Source organism: Aspergillus uvarum (assembly GCF_003184745.1).
Source record: "Aspergillus uvarum CBS 121591 unplaced genomic scaffold BO82scaffold_20, whole genome shotgun sequence".
In the NCBI taxonomy this organism is placed as follows: domain Eukaryota; kingdom Fungi; phylum Ascomycota; class Eurotiomycetes; order Eurotiales; family Aspergillaceae; genus Aspergillus; species Aspergillus uvarum.
In genome coordinates this window covers 472,851-497,903 of record NW_020291317.1, presented here as the reverse complement: position 1 = coordinate 497,903, position 25,053 = coordinate 472,851, and the positions used below count along the sequence as shown (strand labels likewise).

The following is a 25,053-nucleotide window of genomic DNA, read 5'->3' as shown; positions in this document are numbered from 1 at the left end:
CCCCCTTCCCTTCCCTCCTCCTCCGCCCAAATTCCAACCCAAGCTAAACTAGCACGGCAACCGGGCCCACGATCAAGCTCATGATCCATCCACTATGTGCATCCCATACAGCACTTAGTGGTTGAAGTAGCACGAAACACACCCCAACCAGTGACTAGGGCACACGTGGCCCAGCAGATTGCGGGTCTATGGCTTGCTGTACTGTACACTTCACTTCACTTCACTTCACTGCTGCTGCATGGAGACAGGCATTGGAGAAAACAGCGGGGGGGTTGGGTTTGCAATCACCTCTCGTCTAGTCGAACTGGGAAGGTAGTTCCCCCCTATGGGGCTAAATGTGGTTCTCTGGGGGTGAGTTCAACTGGGGTTGCGGTTGGGGTTGGGTTGGGTTGCGTAGGGTAGCCGGGGTGGAGTGAGTTGTTGGTTGTTCTTTCTCTCCTTCTCCTTCTTCTCTTCTTCTTTTTCCTTCACTTGTTTCATTTTTGTTTCTGAAGATGAATGCTTGAAGCTTGATGCTTGGTGATTACTGTTATTGATCCATTGAATCTCGATTTGGATTCAGTGATTTATATCCCGTATATAAGCGATTTCATACTCGACTTCAATTCGCGTTTCTAAGTCGGACGCATTGTATTGGCTAGTGGGGTTGTTTGGCTGCGCTGCTGCACCGCTGCTACGACTCGCTGCCTTATATTGTCAGTAGTGCTGTGCTGTGCTTGGAAAGGGGTGAGGAGTGAGGGTGTGTGAGGTGTACATACAGTACATCCATATCTCCTGGCGTGGGGGGAGGGGTTGCAGGTGTTTTTTTTTGTGCCATCAATGCTTGCTTGCTTGCTCTTGCCCTTTCTCCTGTGTGAAGCTCGTACCCACTCTGAGCAGCTTTGAGGTGTGAGGATTGCAGTCTGATTTTACTTACCTACTTGCTTGTATCTGTGCCTACGCCCGGTTGGGTTGGGCGCTCCTCGTGTTGTTGGAGTGCCTCACCTCTTTTCCTATCTCTTCTCGTTGTGATCTCACCTGCTTTGCGTTCCGAATCAGGTCTTTCTCCAAGGTATACATCGCACAGCGTTACATACTACGACTATCCCATATCCACCCTGCGCTCTACACTCTAACATACACCCCTCGGGGGAAAAGAAAATGGCCGACCCCCCACCCCCAAAAGACAAACTCGAAGTCGCCCTCTTCCTCGCCGCCACGCAAGGCTACGACACCATCGTCACCCTCCTGCTGGGCACTCCGGGCGTGAAACTCGAGAGCCGTGACGAGCTCGGCCGCACCCCGTTTTTCTGGGCCGCCGCACACGGCCACGACAAGGTCCTACAGCTCCTGCTGGGCACGGGGGCCGTCGACCCCAACGTGCGCGAGACGGCCCGCGGCGGGCTGTCGGCGCTGAGCGCCGCGGTCGAGGGCGGGCACGCGGCCGTCGTGGCCCGGTTGCTCGGGGTCGGGGTTGACGTGCAACCGGCGGACGGGCAGGGGAAGACGGCGTTGATGTATGCCGTCGGCAGTATTGAGGATCCCGGGGTTCGTTTGGCGGTTGTCACGGCGCTGGTGGGGGCCAAGGCGGAAGTGAATATACGGGATGAGGATGGGAGGGTGCCGTTGGGGGTCGCGGTGGAGAAAGGGGACGCGGCGGTCGTGGGGGTTCTGGTCAAGGCCGGGGCGGATATGAATGTGCGAGATGGGAAGGAGGAGAATGGGGCCCAGCCCTTGGAGGTGGCGGTTGAGAAGGGGGATGTTGATGTTGTGGAGGTTTTGGTGGATGCGCAGGCGGATCCGAATGCGGGCATGGATTGTGAGGAGGGGAAGGGGGGGGAAGGTGAAGGAGAAGCTGCTGCTACTCGGGCACCGCCGTTGTCGGTGGCGGTGGAGAAGGGGAATGAGATGATTCTACAGTTGCTGCTCAAGGCAGGCGCGAATCCCGATGCTAAAGATTTGGCTGGTCGCGCACCGCTGTCGGTGGCGGTTGAGAAAGGGAATGAAACGATTGCACAGTTGTTACTCAAGGCCGGCGCGAATCCGGATGTTAGGGATGGAGATAGGAGGCCGCCGCTGCTGTGGGCTGTGGAAAAGGGCTCCGAGGAGGTCGTGCGGTTGCTGATCGCCTCGCGGAGACTCAACCTTGATCTCGTGGATGATGCAGGCCGGTCAGCTCTCTGGTGGGCTGCGCGAATGGGTTTGCTCTCAATCGTGCGGTTGCTGGTTCGGCACGGGGCCGACTTGGAGATTCAACCCACAGAACCTGAGGATGCACAGCAGCAGCAACAACCACCTTGTGGAACTGCCTTATATCAAGCCGGTCGACGCGGTCATTTTGAGGTGGTCAAGTATCTGCTGAAGAAGAAGGCGGACATCAATGCCCCGGCTCGAGGCCTGTCCCTGCTGATGTCCTTAGTCTTGTATGATCGGGGCAAGCGGGGACGGAAGATGATCGAATTACTCCTCGACGCAGGGGCTGACGCCAACACCAAGGATACCTCCGGACGAACGATTCTAGACATCGCAGCAGCCGACGGCGATGTTGAGCTGGCTAAAATCGCCCTCGACAGCGGCGTAGGACTCGAGGCCACGGCGGAGGATGGCATGACAGCGCTGCACCGGGCGGTCATCAATCGCCACGACCACATCATGGACATGCTCCTCGACTATGGTGCCGATCCAGAAGCTCAGGATGGTAACGGGGATACGCCTCTGCACTTCGCAGCCGCCAGCGGTCGGCGGAATCTGTTCGAGTTGTTCCTGGAGAAGTCGCCCGATATCAACGTGACCAATTTCTCCGGCGAGAGCCCCCTGCACAAGGCCGTCCAACGGGGCCGGCGGAAAATGGTCGAGTATATGATCCGCAACGATGCGGACCTCGAGGTCCGTGACGACTACAAGCGAACGCCGTTGCTCAAGGCAGTAGGGGCGGAGAACCACGTTATGAGACTGCTGGTCAACAAGGGAGCTCATGTGCATGCGAAGGACATGTTCGGGCAGACGGCGCTGCATATGGCGGCAGAGGCCGGGCTGGCTGATGATGTGTACTTCTTGCTGGGCCATGGCTTATCGGCGAGCCTGCCGGATGATCGTGGTCGAACCCCCAAGGAACTTGCAGCTAAAAATGGAAGGAAGGATGTCATCGCCATCTTTAAGCGGATGGAACTGATGGCTCCGAAGCAGGAGGAGGATGAGGATTCCTCAGAAGGATAAGTAGCCCGGCTGCGGGCGGAAGGTCATTGGAGTTTGGATTCTGTGTACGTATTACATAGTACTTCTATGCTTGATGAGCGCATGTACAGGGTTGTCTGTGAGAAATGCACCGTACCTGAAGGAGACCATGAATTCGTCATATGAGCTAGAATCGAGGGTTCGGCGGCTTCGTCCGGACCATGGGCAGCAGGATAAGAGAGTTCCGCCTTCCACTGGGAAACTCAATTGATCATCAACAAATAAAATGGGAGGGCAAAAAAAGGATATTCCCATCTCCATGGCAAGTCAACTGGAAGTTGGGAATGGCGAGGAGCAAAAAGTGAAGCCCAACGCGGGGGTTGAACCCGCAACCTTGAGATTAAGAGTCTCACGCTCTGCCGATTGAGCTAGCCCGGCTGGGGTGAAGGAAGAAAGAATCGGATTCTATAGCCGAACGCGGGGGTTGAACCCGCAACCTTGAGATTAAGAGTCTCACGCTCTGCCGATTGAGCTAGCCGGGCTGGTTGTTGAAGATCTCCAAGCATTTTGGCTTTATGTCGGCTGTCGTTAGCTTCAAGGCGATCGAAAATACTGGTGGTGCTGAAAAGCACGAGAGCCGAGAGCCGGCTCTACCGTATAACTCTACCGTGTGAGGTACGCTCCGGATAGCACTGTCCTCCATGAGCAGAGTAGGATGCACCACCTACCTCACATGGTGGATATTTTGCCACTTTTTAGTCGGCATCAACCACGTGAATTGTCATGCCAGGCTTGCGGTGTTTCGGGTGAGAGAAATAAAGAGATAAAAAAAATGGTAGAGAATCTGGGAATCGACCAAAAAGTAAAGCCCAACGCGGGGGTTGAACCCGCAACCTTGAGATTAAGAGTCTCACGCTCTGCCGATTGAGCTAGCCGGGCTGAATTGTTGAGGACTAAAGCAGTGGGTAGCTTCAGATTCCGCTCAGTAAAGTATGTAGCTTTGCTACCATGCTCAGACCCGGTGTGTTGGTGGCACTGTGATTCATTGCAATATCAGCGGATGTGACCCACGCTACATGAATCATTGTGACTGTAGATTTGGGGCATCTCAGTCGGTGTCTGTGCCTTACCTGGTCGACTGGCTGTGCGTCATTGCTGGGCTAGCGAACAGGTGATTGCTCGGGGGGCAACCGTGGGAGCGGCTCGATTGGGGTCTGAGGGATGTACTTAGTAGAGTAGGCACATCGGCCATGCTGAACGGGTGTTTGACTGGCTTCTCATTCGTAAGCGGCTGTGGTACTTGCAGTATCTTGTCTGGGGGGGTGTAGTGGTTGGTATGACGAGCGCAGCATCGACAATGACTTGTTGGGCTTGATTTAGCTTGTATGAACCAGACAGCCTTGTGATCGGTTGTTATTGTGCGTCTGTCTTGTTGCGCTGCGTGACTCTGGTGTATGAGGTGACATCTGTGGGGGGTTGGGCTTTGTTCGTGCTTGTTATATGTAGTTGGTGTAGGCCACGTTTCGATTTAGCGGCCATTGAATGGGCCAACCCGGGTGCATATACATAGATATATCTTGCCCAAAAAGGGATGACGGGGAAATGCCGAAATCGAGGATGAGACGGAATGGCGCAATCATTTCCGAAGGGACCAAGAATAGCCAACCGACACACTGGGTTAAATAGTCGAACGAGTATGCTTGAGGAGAGAAGGCAGTGTTTACTCATATCTCACCGTCTTCCATACGAAGGCCACTTGTGATAGTAGCATTAAGCCCGATTTGGTGGCGTGCATGACTAGTGTCATGTTTGGATATCTAGCCAATGCTACCACCGCTTTCAACAAGTCAGCCCGGCTAGCTCAATCGGCAGAGCGTGAGACTCTTAATCTCAAGGTTGCGGGTTCAACCCCCGCGTTCGGCTATAGAATCCGATTCTTTCTTCCTTCACCCCAGCCGGGCTAGCTCAATCGGCAGAGCGTGAGACTCTTAATCTCAAGGTTGCGGGTTCAACCCCCGCGTTGGGCTTTAACTTTTTCTTTTGATTTTTTTTTTTTTGCCTGTTGGAATGTAGTGGTTGACTCCTGCCTCAATCAAGCATAATAATTCAACCAACCGGCCTGTATTCGGACTGAGAATCCAACGAGTGGTTCGCACCGTGCTCAAGACACGCCTTCACCACAAACCGGAACCCCAAAGAAAGGACCCGCAATTGTCAAGTGTGTCTTTACATTGCCCATCTTACAAGTTGCAAAGCAATACCCCAAGGCGACAGACAATAAGCAATATTTCCTCCTGTCAAGTAAACCCTAATCTTCGTCCAGCATTGTCGAGCTCGACTCTCCAATCATCAAGCCCCGTCTAGCCTTCTCCTCCATCAATTGCCGCACGGTCTCAGTCAAAGCCATCACCTGCTCCTTCAACTGTACGAGCTCAGCCGTGGTACTGTCCACGTGGAGGTTCGGCGCAGTTTCATGGACGGACTGCTTCCAGGCATCGTCGATTTCAAAGTCCACCTCCTCAGCGGCATGCTCCCACTCCTGGACACTATCGTCATCCTCTTCCCCACGGCGCCGGTTCCATCTTATCCGTCTCGCGTCCCGGACCTCGAGGAATGCAGTAATCAGCAGAATAGGCGAGTAGATAATCCCCATGATCACGTCGTTCAACTTGGCATAGTACTGCCGCGGCAACCACCACTCGAAGGGGAGAACTAGAAAGATAATCTCCAGCAAGTTGAAGGCTTCATGGTATTTGTTAGCACCAGCTCAAATCTCAGAGCAACAGAACTTACGAGGTATAAACACGTTTTCGTCAGGAGCTCGGACAAATTGCATGGTCTTCAGCGCAAAGGCGGCCATGTATTCATCAATGGCATTTCCAGAGATGTCCTCATAGGCACTGTTGTACAATGCAATGAGGATATTCAGCAGGACTAGCAATAGTTAGTCACCATAGCGCAGCAGAGAGCGGGATACTCACTCGTCATCACCACGAAGTTGAAAAGGTAGTAGAGAATGATGCCAAAAGGAAAAGCAAAGTCTTCAAAAGTGCCGAACTCCGGACTCTGCATGATACTGTTCGCCATCCCCTGGATGATGCTTCTCGTGATCGGTATGTCATTGTCCACCTGAGCCATACCGATGAAAGCCTGGAAGAAACCTGCCAGCACGACAAAGAGAAGAGCAAAAAATATCAAGCTCTCTTTCATCATGACCCGTAGCACCACAAACATAGCACCGAAGAACCGGAACGAGTCAAGATAGAGCATCATGCGCATCCAGAACATGGGTCCTGCGAAGGCTAGAAAGTTGTAACTGAGCTCATTGAACTTCTGCCGTTCGGCATCATGCACCGACGGGGAATGAGCCAGAGCCACAACTCGCAGAACGAAGGAAACCACCAACAGAGAATAGAGGGTAGAATTGAAAGCGTTCCAGAAATCGATGTAATGCCAACCGACCTTCCAGACCTTGGCGATCTCATCACAAATGAATGCGAGGGTCATGACATAGAGAACACCCTCGACCACATCTAAATCACCAGAGGGATTAACTGTGTTGATGACCTGGGTATATAGACCGAGATACACCAGAGAAAAGAAAATCTGACAAACATTTTGGTAAAGAGGTGTCCGCATGCGATCCGGATGGAAATGAACCTTGAAACTAGTATTGTCCCTCTCCTGGTAGGGCACGAAGTTGGTCGGATTACCCTCCTGCTGGCAGAACCAACCGTTCCAGAGATAGCGGATACACTTCTGGTATCCAGAAGACCCAATCACCCTGAGGGCATGGAGATCAACCGCGCGCTCGATGACATTGGCTGGCACGGTCTCCTCGCCATCGAGGAAGACCGAGTACCGTTTCAGCAAGACCTGCGCAAGGAGGGCATCTTGATCTTCTTCGTTCTCAATTCTGGAAACAATCAGTTTAGTCAGTCCGCGTTTCGCGAGATCAGGATAACCCTACATGCGCTTCGCGATGACTTCACATGCAAGAGCTCGACGTTCATGCAGGTCCGAATCCCAGAGCTCTTCCAGAGCCTGGGTCTTGAACCAACGTAAGCAGACTAGCAGGCAGAAGGGGACACAAGCCCGTAAGTCATCGCCACCCGCCTGACAAGCGGTCTGAATGACGTTCTTGGTGATAATCCGACTGTTGGGAGCGGTGAGAGCATCCTCGTCGACCTCACATGAGATCACCTGCTCGATCTGGTATTTAAGTCGAAGCGCGATCCTGGTCACTTCCTTAGAGGGACGCGTAGCAGAGACCTCATCGTCGGTGAAGGTGGGAAGCACTACCATGGCCATTAGCTTGCCCGACTTCCAGCTCGTATTCCACGCTGGGTTGCACAATGACATGACGTACGACGGTGTCGCTCCATATGCCGACGGTGTCGGGTCCGCACAGGGTCAGTGGTAAAAATATCTCGCCAATGACCCATGTTCTACTGTAGAATCCGAAAGGTCGAACTGGTTGAGAGAAGACTGGGTTGCATGGGAAAAGTCAGGAATTCGGGAGGACAAGCTGAACGAACGAACGGTGATGATCCATGTTGGGTAGACGGTATACCCAAAACGGCGTCTAGTCTAGGTCCAAACAAGTCGAGCATCCCGCCTGCCCCACCAATTTACTGTCCTCAACGACCTTCAGTTTTATGGTACTGCATCAAAGCCACTAACTCACTGCCCACGTGGAATCAAAACCTAGCTACGGCAAGCGTGGCTGGAAGAATTATCCTCCCACTCCCAACTCCCACACCTGGTAACAACGACCTCATCAGGCGTATAGATATCATAATAGTCAATGAAAGAACAGCAGAAAAGGGGATTTGAGTCAGTGTCTAACATGGCCACTGGCGTGAAATCGTAGATCAAAGAAGCTTATGTACACCAGAATCTGCGAAGCTCCTCTCGGTCGGAGGCCAGTCACCACCAGAGGGATAACCAGCAGCTACTGGCTTCTCAACACATGAGACCGAAGGTTGCCCTCGTTCCTCATATGGTCTCGACCATCGCCGATGATCTCGATTCGCCCCGTCGCGCGTCAAACCGTACCTCCGTCTCATAAAATCGTGTCACGTCCAAAAACTCTATTGAACTTTTCCGATCCCTGTCCATCGTGCTCAACCATGTCCTCTGATACTCGATACTGATTTAATCAAAGTTCGTTAGACGAACTGTTGTATCCTCCACCGTTCATCATCATTTGAGCAAGCCCGTAGACCACCAGACGGTATCAGTCGGCATACCCATGCGCAATTTACTCAAGGTTGCCCTCATCGCTCTCGGAGTCATCCTCATCACCGCTGACCAACATGACCTCACGCTCACGCTTCTCCATGAGCTCCTGGAGGGCAGCATCGTCGTGCTCGGTAACAGCCTTGGGAGCCATCTTAACTGTGCAGGCACCACCGGACTCCTTGATCTTGGCCTCAATCCGTTGAATGGCCTCTTCGAGCTGCTGGATACCAATAGCCTTGTCCAAGCACTGGCTGGTCAAGACGTACAAAGGAGGGGCGACCAGCTTGACCTTGATCTGGCTTTCGGCGTTGTTGTTGGCCTCGGCAGTGCGCAGGGCCTCCTTGACGGCATCGATACCATCGTAGCCGAAGCAGGTAACCTCGATATCGGCACGGACCTTGGTGGGGTGAGGGGTAAGTCTCTTGCTGATATAATGCGTCAACTCCTTCTTGACGGCTTCGCTGGGGAATTCGACGTCGTTCCACACATCGGGGTTCCTAAGATAACCATAAGTTACACGACCCATCAATGGCATTGTTGCCCGCTAGTGCAGCCTTACGTGATGGAGATCTTGAAAGCATCGTGGGAGTGGCCGTATTTGCGGTTCAAGGGCCATCCGATCTGCTGGTATAGGGTCTCAAGAGGGGTCTGGGTGGCCTCGGCGACATGGCGCATGATGGAGTGCACAGCCTTGCTCTTGTTATATCTCTCCTCACACTTGATAACATCCTCAGGGGAAACACGACGCTTGGACAGATCAATATAACCTGATGACGGGGAACAAAGAGATGTCAGCGGGCTCCAGGTCAATGACGATCAGATCAGTTGCCCTTACCCTTCTCCTTGTCCACACGGAGCACAATGACGACCTCGTTACGGCCAATACGGATGAGCTTCTGGATACTGCGGATACGTCTGCGCGACAGTTCGGAGAGCAGGATCATGCCGTCGATGTTGTCATATTCCAGCAGCTTCACGTATGCGCCCATTTCGGCGATCTAAGCATTGCAGAACCGCGACTGTCAGCCAGTGTTTCCTGCCCTCACTTCTCCCAGTTCCAGCAGATGCGTACCTGCTTCACATTGACCATGACATAGCTGTCCACCTCCGGGTACTTCTCCTCGTAAAAACGGGAATTTGTCAACGACATTTTCGGCGGGGTTGCGCCTTGTGCTAGGCAGAGCTTTGAGCGGGGTTGAAAGGTCGGACTGGGGGCCGAGAGACAATGGGATAAACCGAGACTGGACGGTCTCAAGTCGATATTGCCGGAAGAACCACCGAAAGGGGAGCGAAGGTGTTTGCGAGATGGGGTAATGAGGCTTGCCACTTAATCGGGATCACAGAAGCACATTTCGAAAAACCCACATTTGGGCCTCGCGCTTGGCTGAGTCATCACGTGCCGTGCTGGCGACCTTCACCGCTCGGCAGAACCCCCCCGATAGCAGGTTGTTATCGCCTGGCCGAACGGGGAGCAGGCAGGCAGGCATTACTTCATCCCCAACCTTTCAACATTACCTTTCTTTGCCTCTTCACTCTCTTGCATGCGTGTGGTGGCGGGGTGAAAGAGATTGGAAGGTAGGTCCAGCTTCAGACACGTTGCTCGGCACCGATTTTCTTTTCTCTTCTGCTCCATCGGTCTTTTGGTATGTGACTTCGTCCAATGTCTATCCTATCCTATCCTATAGCTTGACTCGCTCGCTCCGCCTATCTGCTGACGATCCCGCTAACTCTCTTAGCAGTAGCCACCGCGCCCTGCGCTACGGATTTTCGCGCTTTTTGACTCGCTGCTTTGCCCTGGACAGTCCATCTCTTAGTTGTGCTGTCTTGGTCGCTTCATTCTTTGGAAATATTTTTGCTATCTATTTAGTTTCCACCACATCTGCCGCATATGGCGTATAACGCACTCCTCTAGACTGTCGCATTCCAGATATATTTGGTGACTCGGTGGATCTTCCCCGCGACACTATGCCGGAGACAAACGAGCATCTCCGACAACACCGCTCTTTGCGGGACCAGATCGTGGGACTTTTCCAAGGATTTCCGCAAAGTAGCTCTGATGCCTCCCACGCAGAACGGACCATCGTGCCCCGAGAACCCAGCGATAGAACCCGTTTGCTGAAATCCTACGATGGTGACGACCCTGCATGTGGTCTGAGAGATGCCTGCAACCACGGTACATTCTCACCAAGACCAGGTAGTGAGGAATATGAGGATGGTACTCCTGGGCCAGGTTTTGTTCAGGGGCCCGAGAATATGCCCAGGACAGGGTCAACGGCAGCCTGGCCTGCGAAAAGCCCCAGGTCTCTGTATGTTTGGACCTCGAGTCGATCTAACGGGCCTCAAATGCTGATGACAACAACCTCCAGGTATATCTCATACTACATCCCGTTCTTTAACTGGATACCTCAATATCGGTGGTCGTTCCTGCGCGGCGATCTTATCTCCGCCTTGACAATCGCATCGATCTATATCCCAATGGCCCTTTCTTTGGCCTCGAATCTTGCTCATGCGCCCGCGATCAACGGACTCTACTCTTTCGTGTTCCAACCTTTTATCTACGCGATCCTTGGAAGTAGCCCCTTGTTGCTTCTCGGCCCAGAAGCGGCTGGGTCTCTGTTGACAGGTACCATTGTCAAAACGAGTGTCTCGCAGGGACTGTCACGAGAGGACGACGAAGCTGCGAGCGCCATGGTTGTCGGTGTCGCAACTGCCATGGCAGGCTCAATGATACTGGTTGCTGGATTGACCCGGTTAGGCTTCCTTGACAACGTCTTGAGCCGACCGTTTCTCAGAGGTTTCATCACCGCAATTGGCTGTGTCATCTTTGTCGACCAGCTCATCCCAGAAGTGGGCTTAGCTGATCTGGCGAGGGATGCGGGCGTCAGTCATGGAAGTACAGCAGAGAAGCTCGTCTTCCTGCTCAGGAATATCAAGAGCTGCCATGGTCTGACAGCTGCAGTCTCCTTTACCAGCTTCACGATAATCATGCTTTTCAGGTACGTGATTTCCACCCGCCCCCATGGAATGGTTGAGTCTCTGACATGCGCATCACGCAGAACACTCAAGAAATTTTTGGAGCCACGGTTCCCTCAGGTTGTCTACTTCCCCGACCGGATTATCGTTGTCATCTTGTCAGCAGTTCTTACCTGGCATCTCGGCTGGTATGAGAAGGGGCTTGAAATCCTTGGGCCCGTCCAGGAGACAGGCAATGGGATCTTTGCATTCAACTGGCCTTTCCAATTCCAGCATATGAAGCATGTACGGACAGCCTTGAGTACTTCCTTTGTCATTGCATTGCTTGGCTTCTTTGAGTCCTCCGTTGCTGCCAAAGGGCTGGGCGAGAAACGAGATGGAGTGCAGGGCATGCCCGTGAGCGCCAACAGAGAAATGGTGGCGCTAGGCGTTGCCAATGTTGTTGGTGGCTGTTTCATGGCGCTTCCTGCATTCGGTGGTTACGGGAGAAGCAAGTTGAATGCTTCCACAGGGGCGCGATCTCCGATGAGCAGTATCTTTCTGAGCATCATCACCGCCGTTTGTATTAAGGTGATCCTGCCTTACCTGTACTATTTACCGGTGAGTTGGTCCCTACACTTACACCACTTGATTACCAACTGACGGCATATTCCAGAAAGCCGTGCTTTCCTCTACAATCTCAGTGGTGGCATACAGTCTAATAGAGGAGTGTCCTCATGATGTGGCTTTCTTCATTCGCCTGCGTGGCTGGACAGAGCTCACATTGATGATTCTTATCTTCGGCTCGACAATCTTTTACTCCCTGGAACTGGGCATTGCTCTCGGAATCGGATTGTCTATTCTGATCCTGATTCGCCACTCGACCCAGCCTCGAATTCAGATTCTTGGTAAGGTCGCCGGTACCAGTGATCGATTCGACAACGCCGAGCTCCATGGGGAGAATGTGGAGCTCATCGAGGGTGCGCTTATCGTCAAAATCCCGGAGCCTCTCACGTTCGCCAACACCGGCGACCTGAAGAATCGTCTGCGCCGGCTCGAGTTCTACGGCACCAACCAAGCGCACCCTTCTCTCCCGCGCTCACGGCCTCCCGAGCATAACAAGAACATCATCTTCGACGTGCACGGGGTCACTAGCATCGACGGCTCCGGGACGCAGGTTCTCTCCGAGATTGTGAATGAGTATCTCAACCTCGGAGTGAGAGTGTTCTTCTGCCGTCTTCCCAATCGCAATGTCTTCCGCATGTTCGAAAGGAGCGGCATCGTCGACCGCTGCGGCGGCATGCAATACTTTGTGCACAGTGTTGACGAAGCACTGAGACTTGCCGAAGCTGAGGGTGGACCATTGGAGCCTTGAGCCCCTCGTCGCAAGGCGAGCCAAGTTCGCCTCTAGGAGGTTTGTTCGCGTTTGGTCCCCCCCCAGATCAACGGCATGTATAGACGTGACACGTGTTTCCGATATATCGCTTGACCTTTTTTTTTTTTTTTTTTGGCTGTTTATAGCCTCCGTTAGATTTGCTGATAGCGATGGGAGCCTCAGAGCTCCAACCCTTGGTAATTTGATTAGAGCTTACCTGGTTGTTTCCTGCGTAAGGAGAAGTCACGGCTGGTCGCATGCTTCATTCAGCCTTCAAGACCCCTGACTCTCACCCTCCCCCCCGGCTGCCCTCCGTACCACATCTAGAAGCAGCATCTCCGCGGCGCGCAAGGCAACTCGATCCTTAAGACTCAACGCAGTAGCACCAGCAGCAACGGGAGGGACCCCCCTCTCCTCCTCGTCTGCCTCCTCATCATCCTCAGCACCCACCTGCCCAGCACCAGCACCAGCACCAGCACCGACAACCCCGACCAACTTCATCTTCCCATCCGCGCCCAACATAAACCCCCCACAACTGACCCTCGTCACACTCACTACATCCCTACCCCCAAGACCCTTCCCCTCTTTCAAATCCACCCTCATCGCCAAATGCGTATCCAAATACCCCGCGATCTTCCCCAACACATCCCCACCACCACCATCCTCACCCCCTAGCTGATCCGCAAAACCCCCCGCAACCAACCCCCCCACCACCCCGCGCGGCACACAAACATCCAGCCCGCGCAACCCCGGCGCCACGGGCCCCTGAAACCCCAACATGATGTGCACATCCCGAACCACCGCCCCGACGACCTCTTCTCCGGAAACCCCAGCACCCGCTCTGCGAACCTCCCCCACAAGGCAGGAGAGATACCCCTCCAACGACCTCCCCAAAAACCCAGACGGGAGCGTCAAGCCCGCGGCGTACGTGTCGAACGTCGTGGACAAGAACCCCAAGAGTGTCTGGCGGAGCAGGGCGGGGAGCCTGGTGAGGAGGAGCGGGAGATGGGTGGTTTGGGTGTGGGCGTGCGAGCGGAGGGTTCGTTGCGGTGCGGCGCTGGCGCTTGACGGAGAGGTTGTTGTTTCTGGGAAGGTGGAGGTGGTGGTGGAGGATACGGCGGAGGGCGTGAGGAGGGCCGCGCGGTAGGTTTGGGTTTCGTAGGTCAGCGTGATTAGGATGCCGGCGCCGGGGGTGCCGGGGGTGGTTGCTGGGCGGCGCGGGCGGCCGCGGGGGCGTTGGGCGGTTGGGCGGTTGGTGTTGTTGTTGTTGTTGTTGTTGTTGTTGTTTGTTGTGATGGTGTTTGTGGAGGGGAAGGAGGGCGAGGGCGAGGGTGAGGGGTCCGCGTTGGATATGGTGGCGGTGGTCGTGGTATGGCCGGACAGGGAGAGTGTGGGGATGGGTTCCCAGGTGCAGGAGAGTAAGGCGCCGGTTTTGGAAGCAGATGACGGGTCTGTCTCGTCGGAGGCACCGCCGCCGCCGCCTATTTGGAAGGTTGCGCCTGAGACGGAGGAGGTGCCGGTGAGGTGGTCGCAAAGACGGGCTGCGTAGGTCTTCAGGGCGTCGTTGTTGTCGAGGAGGGAGGGGAATTCTTTGCCATGGTGGAGCGGAGAGAGTCGGTGTAACGTCCAGGTTGTGTTGAGAAGGCTCAGTTGGGCCATTGTTGCTTTGAATTGTGATAGGTACTATTTTTTGTTATTGTTATGGTCGAAGGAGAGGGAGGAAGGGGAGCGGAGGAGAGTTTCACATGTCGCGCCGCGGACTTGGTCGATGTCAGTTCGGAAGAAAACATCTCTTGGCAGGGAAGCTCTCTCCAGCGGCCGTTAAGTTAACCTTAATTTCTCCGGGGAACGAGCCCGCGTCTGCCAAGAATTAATTAAGTCCCAAGAATTCTAACTTTCTCACAACATATCACAGTCAATAATCTGATTTGGAGTCTTGTGCCGAATCCGAAACATGCTATCAATTCAAATTGACGCTGCGGCAGTGCAGTCATAAAGTTGACACCCGCTTCGTCTCCCGCCATCATACACCAAAATCCCCCACCCCCCCCCCGCTGGAACGCCTTGCCTCAAAAAACAGAGAAATTGCAGGATAACGCAGCGCTTGCTAAACCCAAAACGGAAAGATTCACGCATGCCAGCCCTCTCTCACGCGGCACTCGCGACAGGACAATAAGACAGGCAGCCCGTTCCAGACCATGACGCGATCGACATCATGGGGCGCCGCATGCCTCGAAGCCAGCTCTTCCCCGACCACATCGAACCAGACGTCTTCCACGGATCCGTGGAGGTGGACGTTTGGCGAAATCTGGAACACCAAGGACTGGATGTCGTCCTTCTCGTTCAAAGTGATATCGTTGTGGAAATTGTGCATAAACTCCTTTCGCTGCATCCGCTGGCTCCCGCCGTCCCCGATCTCTGCAGAGAAATACTCCACGATCCGCGAGAATGGGGATACGGTGAGCAGTGACCCGATCCAACTGTCATCCGACACCGTAGGCTCATCCGGTGGTACCGTATACCGCAGGTAAGAGACTAGGAGTTGCATGCAGTGGTGCGTGGCGATAAGAGTCGCCGTGTCGGTGAACGGGGGTGCCTTGATTATCTTTACTTGCAGCTCCCGGTACATGACTTTACGAATGTGAGGGGGGATGGGAACCGGAAGACGTCCGGCCTCGAATTCTCGTAGGAGGATGTTGGTTTGCTCTCGTCTGGCGAGAGCATAGGTTTCCAGGAAGTAGAGAGCATAGTACCTGGGGGATAAGAAAAATTTGTCAGCGGAATACCATCGGAGACAAGTCGCAGGGCGATACTCACATCAGGGGAGTGAGGTAGAACCATAACCGCGCGGCCGTCTGCTGCACAAAAGCATATCGCTCGGCCTTGGAGGAGAAAACGGACTTCATGAAGCCTGGCTCACTGTGCACGAACCGATCCATGACACGATCCGCAAGGTAGCAGCTCAACTTTGAACATTGCTTCTGCCGACGGCGCAAACTGAAGATGTACTTGAAGGTGTAGATATGGCCCCCCCTGGCACTTTTCGCCGGAGGGAACAGGTCCGACAGAAGCACTACATCATCCTCCGGACTTCTAGTATAGGTTTTCTCGCCGTCGATAGGGGAAGGAAGCGTTCCGCCGCGGCGTTGTCGCAGATACTGGCGCGTGATCCATTGTTCTTGGGAGGTAAGCAGCTGGTAGAATGACTTGCAGACCAGCTTCAGTGGTAGTAGATCGGTGACGCCGCAGTGGGCGAATATCTTGATCTGGATTTCAACGGGGAGGAGGTCCCAGGGGGCCGAGGTCGGTACTATGTCCACTCTGTCAACAATGGGAAAACCCACGTCAGTAACGAGCACGCCTCGAGGCTTGAGCGTCGGTCATCAATCTTCAGCAGGGGCGATCCAACGTACAACGACACGGAAGATGGCACTGCACCGGGTTTGGAGGAATTGCTCTTCTTGGCGTCGGATCTCTTGCCTCTGTTGATGGCAGCGCGTGCTTTTTTGGCTTGCAGCATAAAATTGTGGAATGTACTCATCGTCAAGTACCGTTAGACATGAGGAGGCCAGCTCCGACTTCAGCACTTTTAGAATAGACAGCTTGACACCATAGAGAGCCCTGATCCCTCTCGTCGATCGTTTAAAAGGGATTCTCCACTGGCGCCTTTTGGGGGTAGAGGGGCGATGACTAAGCAGGGCTGAGCGAGAGGATTGTTGCTAATTTAAAAGCAGGCCACGAATAGAAGCGGAGCACACGGGGTGTATAGGCCGTGAGAGGTGAATCTGGGTGTGTCTGAAGGTAAAAAGAGGCGAGATCATGTTCGAAAGATGAGACTAGAGAAGGAGAGAGAAGGAGACGGAGGCAGATGCGGTCGTCTGAAACTGACTGCTAATTGGGGGCTGGATTCACTACTCGTGGCGACTGAGTGCAGTAGATGACCAGTCAAGCGCTGCAATCGCGTAGAATTCCGCTTAAGCGGCGGCTAACCATGAGACAACATTGTCTAATGACAGATGAGAAGGGGGCGATGATTTTATGTCAACTTCTCAGACATGCGTGCATAAAAAGGTAATCAAAGGATTGGGGAGGGGTAAGCAGCCGTGTCACAATCCGGAGTCGGACTTACGTCATTAGGAACAGGGGTCAGCACCAGCTATTGTTCACTTCTTCGACAACGCGGGGCACGCTGGGCATCATTCTTGCCCTGCACAACTCATTGAATCTGAGAATCCAATTCAGGACCCCGAACTCTCAAACTTCGCCCTTTGTACTGAGACAACAAGTCTTGCCGATACGAACTATGTCCGAGAATATCCTCATCGTCGGTGCTACCAGAGGCTTGGGGTCGTCCCTCAGGACTCTGTATGCAGGGAGACAATCCACGAAGACAGTTTTCGCAACGACCCGTGATTCTACGAAGCCAAAAGACGAGCCTCTCGTCTCATGGATCGCGAACATTGACGTGTCCAAGCCTGATGTCGGCCAAAGTTTGGTTTCCCAGTTGCCCTCATCCGCCAAGATCTCAACTGTCATCATCTCCGCGGGCTATTTTGGGTTCGAGACATTCGATGATCCCGATTGGGAGAAACAAGTCAAGATGTATACCACCTCTGCTATTGGGCCTGTGTTCCTAGTCCATCATCTGGTCAAAGCCGGACTCTTGGATGCTGGTAGCAAGATAATTCTGGTCAGTAGCGAGAGTGGAAGCATTACGCTGCGTCATGAGAAGGAGGGCGGCGGAAATTATGGCCACCATGCCAGCAAAGCAGCTCTTAATATGGTTGGGAAGCTGCTGAGTTTGGATCTCAAAGACAAAGAAATTGCCGTCGGCATAGTTCATCCTGGGTTTATGCGCACAGAGATGACAAAGGGTGTGGGATTTGACAAGTACTGGGATGCTGGCGGAGGTAGGTCGTCGACTCGTTTGCATGTGTCACTTGTTTCTCGTTTAGGACACACTGACCGCTTGTCCTTGCAGCTGTCACCCCAGATGAGGCAGCAAAATCGCTCGCTTCATTTACAGACACGTTTGACATCAGCAAGACCGGACAATACTGGGCACCGCGGGGCCCTAGGTTTGTGTAACCTTGTTGAATATTCTGGGAACCAAGCTAACCTGGCCAGGGACATTGGGACTGCTGAGCCTGTCCTAGGTAGCAACTTGCCGACACCACTCCAACTGCCCTGGTAGAGAGCTTTTTGGCACGTTGAAGCTGGGGCTGGTACTGTGGTGACCAGAAGGTTCCGGTTCCTCGTTTGAAAGTAGCTTATTGATTGGTACAACTGGACATACTCTGTGCAGGATTTCATCGATACCAGGCATCAATTGCTTGTTGTAGGATCGGAAAGTACTGTCAGTTGAGATCAGTTGGAGGTCTAGCCTATAGAGCTCTGGTCCATTTAGCGAGACAGGGGTGAATCTGGGTATGTATAGAGAGGAAAAATACATCGGATCTCCCATGAGTTATAACTTGTATATCAGCTGGAGCTGGAGCCAAAGAATGCCGAGTGGAGGTCGGTCAAGAGGGATCGAGCAGCGAAAAAAGAAATCGTCTTGCATCATCCGTGAATCGAACACGGGCCTCATCGATGGCAACGATGAATTCTACCACTAGACCAATGATGCTTATTGTTGAATACAATGCAGGCCGTACATCAATAGGGCTGTGTTTTGGAAAGGACGTTTAGCAGTGGTGGTTAACAGCTTGGTCACAAATTCCAGCTAACCTGTTAAGTGCTTGTGTTGCCATGTCGCATCTGTCGCATCTCAACACGGGTCCGACAATGTCGCCTTGCAATTATATTCACCGGTATAATGTCTCTTGAATGAAGATTTGGCATGTCTGGGCATTCATAACATTTCAACTCACAGCCATAAAGCAGGTTTTCCGACCCGTGATCTGCAGGCACATGAGGAATGCCATCCCGAGCCGATAATGACATATTGTTCGGTCTAGGCGGGAATCGCCTTCATGCCAGCTCGATGTCTGCATTCATGCTTCGAAGTCTAGAGCTCAGCGCAGGGATATGCCCCTTTCCAGGAGGAACATTCAATTGACAAAGATGTAGAAGGTGTGCCGACTGTTCTGTTTGTCACGCAAACCATGAGCATGTTGATCGAGGATTGGAATAGACCCGGATCATCATTGAGGTAGGAACCAACTTCTGGTTCTAGTAATTGAGATTAGCAGCGGTCAGTATGCGATCCAGCGGAAATATGCGTATGACCCACAACCAAAGCACAATTGCCTGAGGCCAACGATTGTACCAACGATTGTAGTGGGATTGCCACCTTAACTTCTTCTCTAAGCCAATGCTACTATCCATTCCAGTCCTTGTACCGCCTTTGGGGTCACATTATAGCATGACGCTAATTCCATCATGTTGTTATTCATCCCATAAATCAATGTAGGACCTGCATGAAGCACCCTTTGTCGCGTTTGAGCATACCCCAGATCAGGAAATCGGGTTTGACTTCTTCGTGGCACAGGGCAGCACTGAGTAGTTCAACCTTAGCCCAACGACACACGAAGGATCATGACACAGCCCCGTCGCGCCCGATCCCTTGGCGGAAAAAGTGGGGCCATGCTCCGTGCCTTGCTTTCCACCAGTCAGTGACTCAGTATCCTTAACTAGAAGACAATGGGAAGTCATATCGGGTGACACAGCAGATCACAGGATAAGTTGTTGAAACAGCTCGTTTGCTGCGGTATATACTTTGTCCAACGGGCTCAGCCCGCCGGGCGTATCTTTTACAATTTCCAATGCCGAACATTCGTCGCATTTCGCGCTAGATCCTTCGCTTTTCCTCGGGGGAAAGTGAACGTATGCCAAGGTTGACAACACTAGTCTCCAAGGCGGGTCCACGGTCAAAAGACTCAATAGTCAATAGGGCTGTGCACCGCAGAGCCTCAGATGCGACGGGAGATACGTACCCATTGACCTACCCAAATGATGACCAGTCGAGGGACTAGAAAACGTCTGGAAGTATTGGTCCCTTCACGTGGACAGGATGACAGAAGATCTGGGTGCCCCGCTCAACGAGGCACAGTATCCCAGGGTACCAGGGCAACGATGCAGAGGAATGTCGAGCCAACCAACGTTGCATAGGGGCATCCCGATCGTCCCGTCCATGTGTTGAGTGTACAGTTTTGATGTAGGGATTGAATCCGTATGGTTGACCAGCTCTTTTTGCCTTTAGCAAGTGATGTAATAGGTGATCGATATTGGCTAGTGAATGGCTCAGAGACTTGAGACCGGATAAGACGGCCATTTTCTTAATTGGCACGCATTGGTTCTCTTGCGGACTAGTCTCTAGGCTGAACGCTAGGCCATGAACCAAGATGGTCTGCTGTGAAGAGAGGGCTTTCAGTGACCTATGATGAAGATTGATGTGGGGAGCTGAGGAACTCTAAGAGTATCAAAGGTTCATGAAGTCTGCCTCAAGGAGCTCTAAGCCTCCCGACTTCCGAAGACAAGGACGAGAGGCGTGAATCTCTGCTGCTCTTATGATGGATGGGTTCTGAGCTCAGCCTTGGACCCTGTTCCAATGAGAGCGACAGCATGATCAGATTTGAGTTGGCCAAGAGGCGGCCTGAGGAATCAAGGGCCCCAAGGGCTCCAAGGGCCTCTAAAGCGGCAGCCCCGAGTAGCCTAGTTGGAAGGAATGGGCCAGACCCCACAGCTGGGCGAAGCCAACTTAGATCCACTTGATAGTTGATAACCTGATAACCCCTTAGCTCATGCGGAGAAAGAACATCTGATCTCCGGGCAAGTGACATGGAAGGATCGATGAATGACGGTACCTAGTAGAAGCCGTTGGCAGCCCTGGCTGTTTTGAGCTTTGAGACCAAACGAAAAGTAAAATGTCCGACAGCTGCGCGCGCCCCTCCCATGGTCGGACGACTTACACTCACACCCCAGCTCGACGAGTACTAGTATTTAATGATCTCTTCCCCTCCTTCACGGCCCTCCTTTCTGACTTCATCATTTCATCCATCGATCATCCCTCAATTTAACCTTGCAGATATCTTGAGGTATCTTACATCCCCTTGCTTGGTAGATATCATACTACTACAGCTATCCGACTATTGTATACAAACGGTCGTGCATAAATCATCGTCACTCATACAACCTGAAACACATACCAATCATGTCCGACATCAATGGAAAAGCGCCTGTTCAACCGGTGGACCCCCGCCCCTCGGCTTCGGCACGCAATAATTTGGTCAACGTGCAACCGGCGCGCCTGGAGGATTTGCAGCCCAAGTACGCTCAGCAAATTCAGCACAGCGAGGACAATCCAGATGCGCATGGCTGGTACGCCGGATTCAGTGAGTGCACTCGATTAAATAAGATCCCTGTTCTTCCTAGATCCCCGGTCTAACAAAGCACCTTCTGGGTAGTTCACGGACTGGGAGAATTTATCGGGTGTCTGGGTGCCATACCATGCTGCTTCTGTTGCCCAAACCCCTTCAAGCCGGTCGCACAAGGTGAAGTCGGCTTGATCACAAGATTCGGACGGTATGTGACCTTCGCTCTCCTTTGTACTCCCATGCCTTCGTTGAACCGCACATACTGATGCTTCGCGCTCTTAGATTCGAACGCGCCGTCGACCCTGGTCTCGTCAAGGTGAACCCTCTAAGTGAGCACCTCACGGCTGTCGACGTCAAGATCCAGATTGTTGAAGTGCCTCGCCAGAGCTGCATGACCAAGGATAACGTCAATTTGAACCTGAGCTCCGTTATCTACTATCAGATTGTCTCGCCCCACAAGGCTGCGTTCGGTATTTCCAACATCCGACAAGCGCTCGTAGAGCGCACTCAAACCACCTTGCGCCATGTGATCGGAGCGCGGGTTCTGCAAGATGTGATCGAGCGCCGTGAAGAAATTGCTCAGTCGACATCGGAGATCATCGAGGACGTGGCCTCCGGATGGGGTGTCGCAGTCGAGTCGATGCTCATCAAGGATATCATTTTTAGCAATGACTTGCAAGACTCACTCTCTATGGCTGCGCAGTCCAAGCGTATCGGTGAGAGTAAGGTTATCGCTGCCCGGGCTGAAGTAGAGTCGGCCAAGCTTATGCGTCAGGTATGTTCCAAGTGCTGTTCCCGCTACATCCAAGTCGCCGTGACTAACTCAAACCTTTTAGGCCGCCGATATCCTGTCCTCGGCTCCTGCTATGCAGATCCGCTACCTTGAGGCGATGCAGGCCATGGCCAAGACGGCCAATAGCAAGGTCATCTTCCTCCCAGCAATGAACCAGACTGTGCAGCAGCAGCTTGCAGCAGCAGAGAATGCTGGGGAGGGACCAAGCCGATATGGACAACAAGTCGAAGATGGCTTTCAGCAGGCAATGAATGCACGTGTGGTCGAGGATATCTAGAGCAGCACTGCGTTGTTTCTGTGATATCGCGGAGGTTGATGCTTAGGTTGATGAGCTTGATGGAGATGTCGCGTGGTTGGAGCTGACTGGACCCTACCCATGACGTCCTTTAAGACAGCGTTGCTGCTGCTACATTGTGCTTTCCACGTGGATGCTGCAGCTTGCATTCATACGCGGATGATTATGACGATACCCACCCTCGTTTTCGCTTTTGCTTATGATACTCCCGGAATGCGTTTGACCTTCTTTGTTGATAGTTTCTGCTATCGCCTTGCTAAAATCCTTGACCTATTAATATTAACGTGCTCCAATCGAGGCTAGCTCGCTATCGGTGTTATCATCACAATTAGCCACAATGATATACTTACTACTCAAAATATCAAAAGTAGCATCATGGTGGACCATGTTTCTCGAACCTCAAAAGGCTACCTATTCAATATATATTTCCCATACTGGTGTAAATACAGTGCATACTGCCGTGGGCGGTGTGCGGTGTGCGGCCGAGTGCGGAGGTATCTGTATGGGGAACGGCGACAACCCCCCCGGGCCGCAATGCTCCCTGTCCTCCAGTTCGCAAAGCCAATTATTCAGCTCCAATACCTTTTCTCTACCTGTCACCAACCGATGAAATAGGCACATAATCAGTCGATAGACTCGCCACCCAAAGAATCCCAGACTGAAAAAGGAATAACCAGCGAAGGTCCAGCCAGAATGGCTCCCTCCAAGACCTCCAGTCCCGCGGCGCCCTCAGCCAGCGCGCGACCGTCCCTCGAGCAGAACACGAACCCGGACTTCATTGACCCATCCTTCGATCCCGCCGAATACCTCAACAATGCACTCCCTGCCCTGACGCTGGCGTCTTCGCAGTCGATCCCCAACAGCAACAACAGCAGCAGCAGCAGCAGCAATCCCCGAGGCGCGGCGCCGGGATCCTCCTCTTCCGTTCATTTGCCCGAGATGTCCACACAAATCCAGTCCGTTCTCTCGCATATCAGCGCGCACAATGTCCGGCATTCGAGCACGCTCACGCGACTGACCGATGAGATCTTGCGGGGCGGCAGTCGGTTGGCCTACGAAGTGGAGGTGCTGCGCGGCGAGACGATCGCGTTGTCGGATACGCTCACGGAGGCGCTACGGGGGGATATTGCTAAATATGTCCCGGAGGGTGTGAATGAGAGTTCGGGCAAGGAGGTGGACCAGGAGGAGGAGGAGGAGGAGGAGGAGGAGGAGGGTCGAGATCATGACTCCGGAGCTGTCGATGTCGAAGCGGGGGGTGTGGATGACAAGGCCGAGGAAATAGACACCGAAGCTGCTACGATACAGGATCCGGAGTTCATTACGAAATTACGTATGCTGAATCAGGTGCGGGCTCGGTTGGAGGAGGTCGTGCAAACCTTCGGGGATGCGATGGAGTGGCCCGTTCCCCCGTCGGAGACCTCCCTGGCTTCGTCGTTCATCTCGGTGTCGGCGCCGGAGGCCGGGCCTGAGAATCAGAGTCGAGAGGAGAAGGGCCAGGAGGTGGCCAGGCAGCTGCGGGCGGAGGTGACGGGGCTTCTGGAGAGCAATGGTGGCGGTCTGGAGGCGGTAGAAGCTGCGTCGCGCCGGGTCGAGGCGCTGCGGACGTTGGCGTTGGTCTGGAAGGGGACTGCTGAGGAGAAGGCTCGGAATCGCGTTGTGGACAGCCTGGCAAAAATCGTTGAGGATCGTCGCAGAGCTCTAGAAAGCCAGACCCGCGCGGGCTCGTCCCAGCAAGCGTCTGGCTCTTCTACTAAAGCACAGTCGGCTGGCCACCGGCGGCAGGAGAGCGAAGGCCCAGCCGGTGGTATTTTCCGCAACTTGCAGCGGTTACGAGAGGAGATCTATCTTGAATGAGATGATGGATTTTACAATCATTAGCATAATTACGTCCCTGCAAGCAAAGCTTCTCACTAACGACTCGATCTGTTGCATGTCACTGGTGCGGAAGTTCTTGGAATGAATGCCTGTCCATTGTCCCTCATGTTGGGAAGGGGAGGGGAGCGGAGGGGTAAGAATGCTGCTGCTTGCACGGGAGATTGTGTGATAGGACGGCGGATGGTCCCTCTTCAAGGCTTGCGCCATTCGAAGGCTTGGTAGCTCTTAGCGTCCCGAGCAGAGAAAGGCTTAAGTTCCCCAGCATGCGCATTTGCTGCCCACCTGCTACTTTGCCCGTGAACCATAGGTTGGAGTCCCAACTAGCTCGGTTGAGGGCTTCATCGTCTATTCCCATAGTAGACCGTATCTGTGGAGTGACGCATGGGGAAACGTCAGAGAGCGACGTACTCAGAGAGGGACACCTAATGTGAAACGAATATGCGACTGCTGCCAAGACTGCGGGAGGACAGAGAGAAGCAGCGAGAGCATGGATGCGCAGGGCTGATGACGCGGCACCACCCAGAGAATGGTTGTTAGGATAGATATCCTGATGAGTAGACTGGATGTTGTGCAGAGATAGTTATTCATTAGAGATTGAATTGTTCAGTGGAAAGACAACCTTGGAGAGTTCGTGATGACAGTAATCTGTCCAATTCTTGTACAATCTCAAGCTTATGTTAGAATAATAAGATAGTACTTGAATAAGATGAGTAGAAAAAGAAAGTTGGCTGTGGATTGAACAATCATTCCTCATGGACTTCCCCCCCCACCGGGGCAGAGAAGAGAAGCGACTGCCAATCAATACCCGAGCGACTTTATCCAGTCCCTGACGGGTCTCCCCTTCCCCCCCCAGCAGGCAACGTAAAAGTCACCACTTCCACTTCTCAATTGACTAACTAAACTTAAACATTGCTCGGACTAGACCTGTTCGACCGGTCGTCGACTAGACGACTTCCTCTTCTGCCTCTTTTTCACCTACTTCTTTCTTGTCCGCCGCCTCCGCCTCGGGGTCTCCCTCCTTCTGACTCTTTGCGATTCCTCCGTTCAC

At 53.2% G+C, this 25,053-nt stretch overlaps 8 protein-coding genes and 6 non-coding genes across 14 annotated transcripts; 6 read left to right on the top strand and 8 right to left on the bottom strand.

The window, feature by feature from the left end:
• Positions 1 to 3,518: 3,518 nt before the first annotated feature.
• Positions 3,519 to 3,591, bottom strand: BO82DRAFT_t143. The gene has a single exon. It is a non-coding gene; the product is annotated as a tRNA-Lys (tRNA).
• A 31-nt stretch (positions 3,592 to 3,622) lies between these two features.
• On the bottom strand, positions 3,623 to 3,695 carry BO82DRAFT_t142. Its single transcript has one exon. It is a non-coding gene; the product is annotated as a tRNA-Lys (tRNA).
• A 324-nt stretch (positions 3,696 to 4,019) lies between these two features.
• Positions 4,020 to 4,092, bottom strand: BO82DRAFT_t141. The gene has a single exon. It is a non-coding gene; the product is annotated as a tRNA-Lys (tRNA).
• Positions 4,093 to 5,003: 911 nt separating this feature from the next.
• Positions 5,004 to 5,076, top strand: BO82DRAFT_t144. The gene has a single exon. It is a non-coding gene; the product is annotated as a tRNA-Lys (tRNA).
• Positions 5,077 to 5,107: 31 nt separating this feature from the next.
• Positions 5,108 to 5,180, top strand: BO82DRAFT_t145. The gene has a single exon. It is a non-coding gene; the product is annotated as a tRNA-Lys (tRNA).
• A 178-nt stretch (positions 5,181 to 5,358) lies between these two features.
• Positions 5,359 to 7,691, bottom strand: yvc1 (putative potassium ion channel Yvc1). The gene is made up of 5 exons (XM_025641362.1): positions 7,523 to 7,691; positions 7,124 to 7,451; positions 6,135 to 7,069; positions 5,947 to 6,087; positions 5,359 to 5,895 (listed from the first exon to the last, which is right to left on the bottom strand). Exons 1-5 carry the CDS (start codon positions 7,596 to 7,598, stop codon positions 5,462 to 5,464), a joined length of 1,914 nt encoding a protein of 637 aa, XP_025493101.1. The 5' UTR covers positions 7,599 to 7,691; the 3' UTR covers positions 5,359 to 5,461.
• A 628-nt stretch (positions 7,692 to 8,319) lies between these two features.
• Positions 8,320 to 9,738, bottom strand: BO82DRAFT_59016 (translation initiation factor eIF2 subunit alpha). Its single transcript, XM_025641361.1, has 4 exons — positions 9,470 to 9,738; positions 9,233 to 9,395; positions 8,957 to 9,164; positions 8,320 to 8,894 (listed from the first exon to the last, which is right to left on the bottom strand). Exons 1-4 carry the CDS (start codon positions 9,545 to 9,547, stop codon positions 8,417 to 8,419), a joined length of 927 nt encoding a protein of 308 aa, XP_025493100.1. The 5' UTR covers positions 9,548 to 9,738; the 3' UTR covers positions 8,320 to 8,416.
• A 178-nt stretch (positions 9,739 to 9,916) lies between these two features.
• Positions 9,917 to 12,858, top strand: BO82DRAFT_382804 (SulP family inorganic anion transporter). Its single transcript, XM_025637962.1, has 5 exons — positions 9,917 to 10,040; positions 10,137 to 10,703; positions 10,764 to 11,393; positions 11,454 to 11,970; positions 12,026 to 12,858. The coding sequence occupies exons 2-5, from the start codon at positions 10,363 to 10,365 to the stop codon at positions 12,722 to 12,724; spliced, it is 2,187 nt and encodes a 728-aa protein (XP_025493099.1). The 5' UTR covers positions 9,917 to 10,040; positions 10,137 to 10,362; the 3' UTR covers positions 12,725 to 12,858.
• Positions 12,859 to 12,861: 3 nt separating this feature from the next.
• On the bottom strand, positions 12,862 to 14,476 carry BO82DRAFT_413097 (uncharacterized protein). The gene has a single exon (XM_025639860.1). It carries the CDS (start codon positions 14,381 to 14,383, stop codon positions 12,998 to 13,000), a length of 1,386 nt encoding a protein of 461 aa, XP_025493098.1. The 5' UTR covers positions 14,384 to 14,476; the 3' UTR covers positions 12,862 to 12,997.
• A 300-nt stretch (positions 14,477 to 14,776) lies between these two features.
• BO82DRAFT_353520 (F-box domain protein) lies at positions 14,777 to 16,703 on the bottom strand. The gene is made up of 3 exons (XM_025634974.1): positions 16,138 to 16,703; positions 15,542 to 16,045; positions 14,777 to 15,477 (listed from the first exon to the last, which is right to left on the bottom strand). The coding sequence occupies exons 1-3, from the start codon at positions 16,263 to 16,265 to the stop codon at positions 14,853 to 14,855; spliced, it is 1,257 nt and encodes a 418-aa protein (XP_025493097.1). The 5' UTR covers positions 16,266 to 16,703; the 3' UTR covers positions 14,777 to 14,852.
• A 50-nt stretch (positions 16,704 to 16,753) lies between these two features.
• BO82DRAFT_308179 (oxidoreductase, short chain dehydrogenase/reductase family superfamily) lies at positions 16,754 to 18,166 on the top strand. Its single transcript, XM_025632306.1, has 3 exons — positions 16,754 to 17,634; positions 17,706 to 17,803; positions 17,850 to 18,166. The coding sequence occupies exons 1-3, from the start codon at positions 17,028 to 17,030 to the stop codon at positions 17,916 to 17,918; spliced, it is 774 nt and encodes a 257-aa protein (XP_025493096.1). The 5' UTR covers positions 16,754 to 17,027; the 3' UTR covers positions 17,919 to 18,166.
• Positions 18,167 to 18,282: 116 nt separating this feature from the next.
• BO82DRAFT_t140 lies at positions 18,283 to 18,353 on the bottom strand. Its single transcript has one exon. It is a non-coding gene; the product is annotated as a tRNA-Gly (tRNA).
• A 2,228-nt stretch (positions 18,354 to 20,581) lies between these two features.
• BO82DRAFT_308175 (slipin family protein) lies at positions 20,582 to 22,485 on the top strand. The gene is made up of 4 exons (XM_025632305.1): positions 20,582 to 21,060; positions 21,133 to 21,250; positions 21,325 to 21,817; positions 21,879 to 22,485. The coding sequence occupies exons 1-4, from the start codon at positions 20,880 to 20,882 to the stop codon at positions 22,110 to 22,112; spliced, it is 1,026 nt and encodes a 341-aa protein (XP_025493095.1). The 5' UTR covers positions 20,582 to 20,879; the 3' UTR covers positions 22,113 to 22,485.
• A 186-nt stretch (positions 22,486 to 22,671) lies between these two features.
• On the top strand, positions 22,672 to 24,097 carry BO82DRAFT_333417 (uncharacterized protein). Its single transcript, XM_025633214.1, has 2 exons — positions 22,672 to 23,343; positions 23,413 to 24,097. The coding sequence occupies exons 1-2, from the start codon at positions 22,824 to 22,826 to the stop codon at positions 23,982 to 23,984; spliced, it is 1,092 nt and encodes a 363-aa protein (XP_025493094.1). The 5' UTR covers positions 22,672 to 22,823; the 3' UTR covers positions 23,985 to 24,097.
• Positions 24,098 to 25,053: the final 956 nt, after the last annotated feature.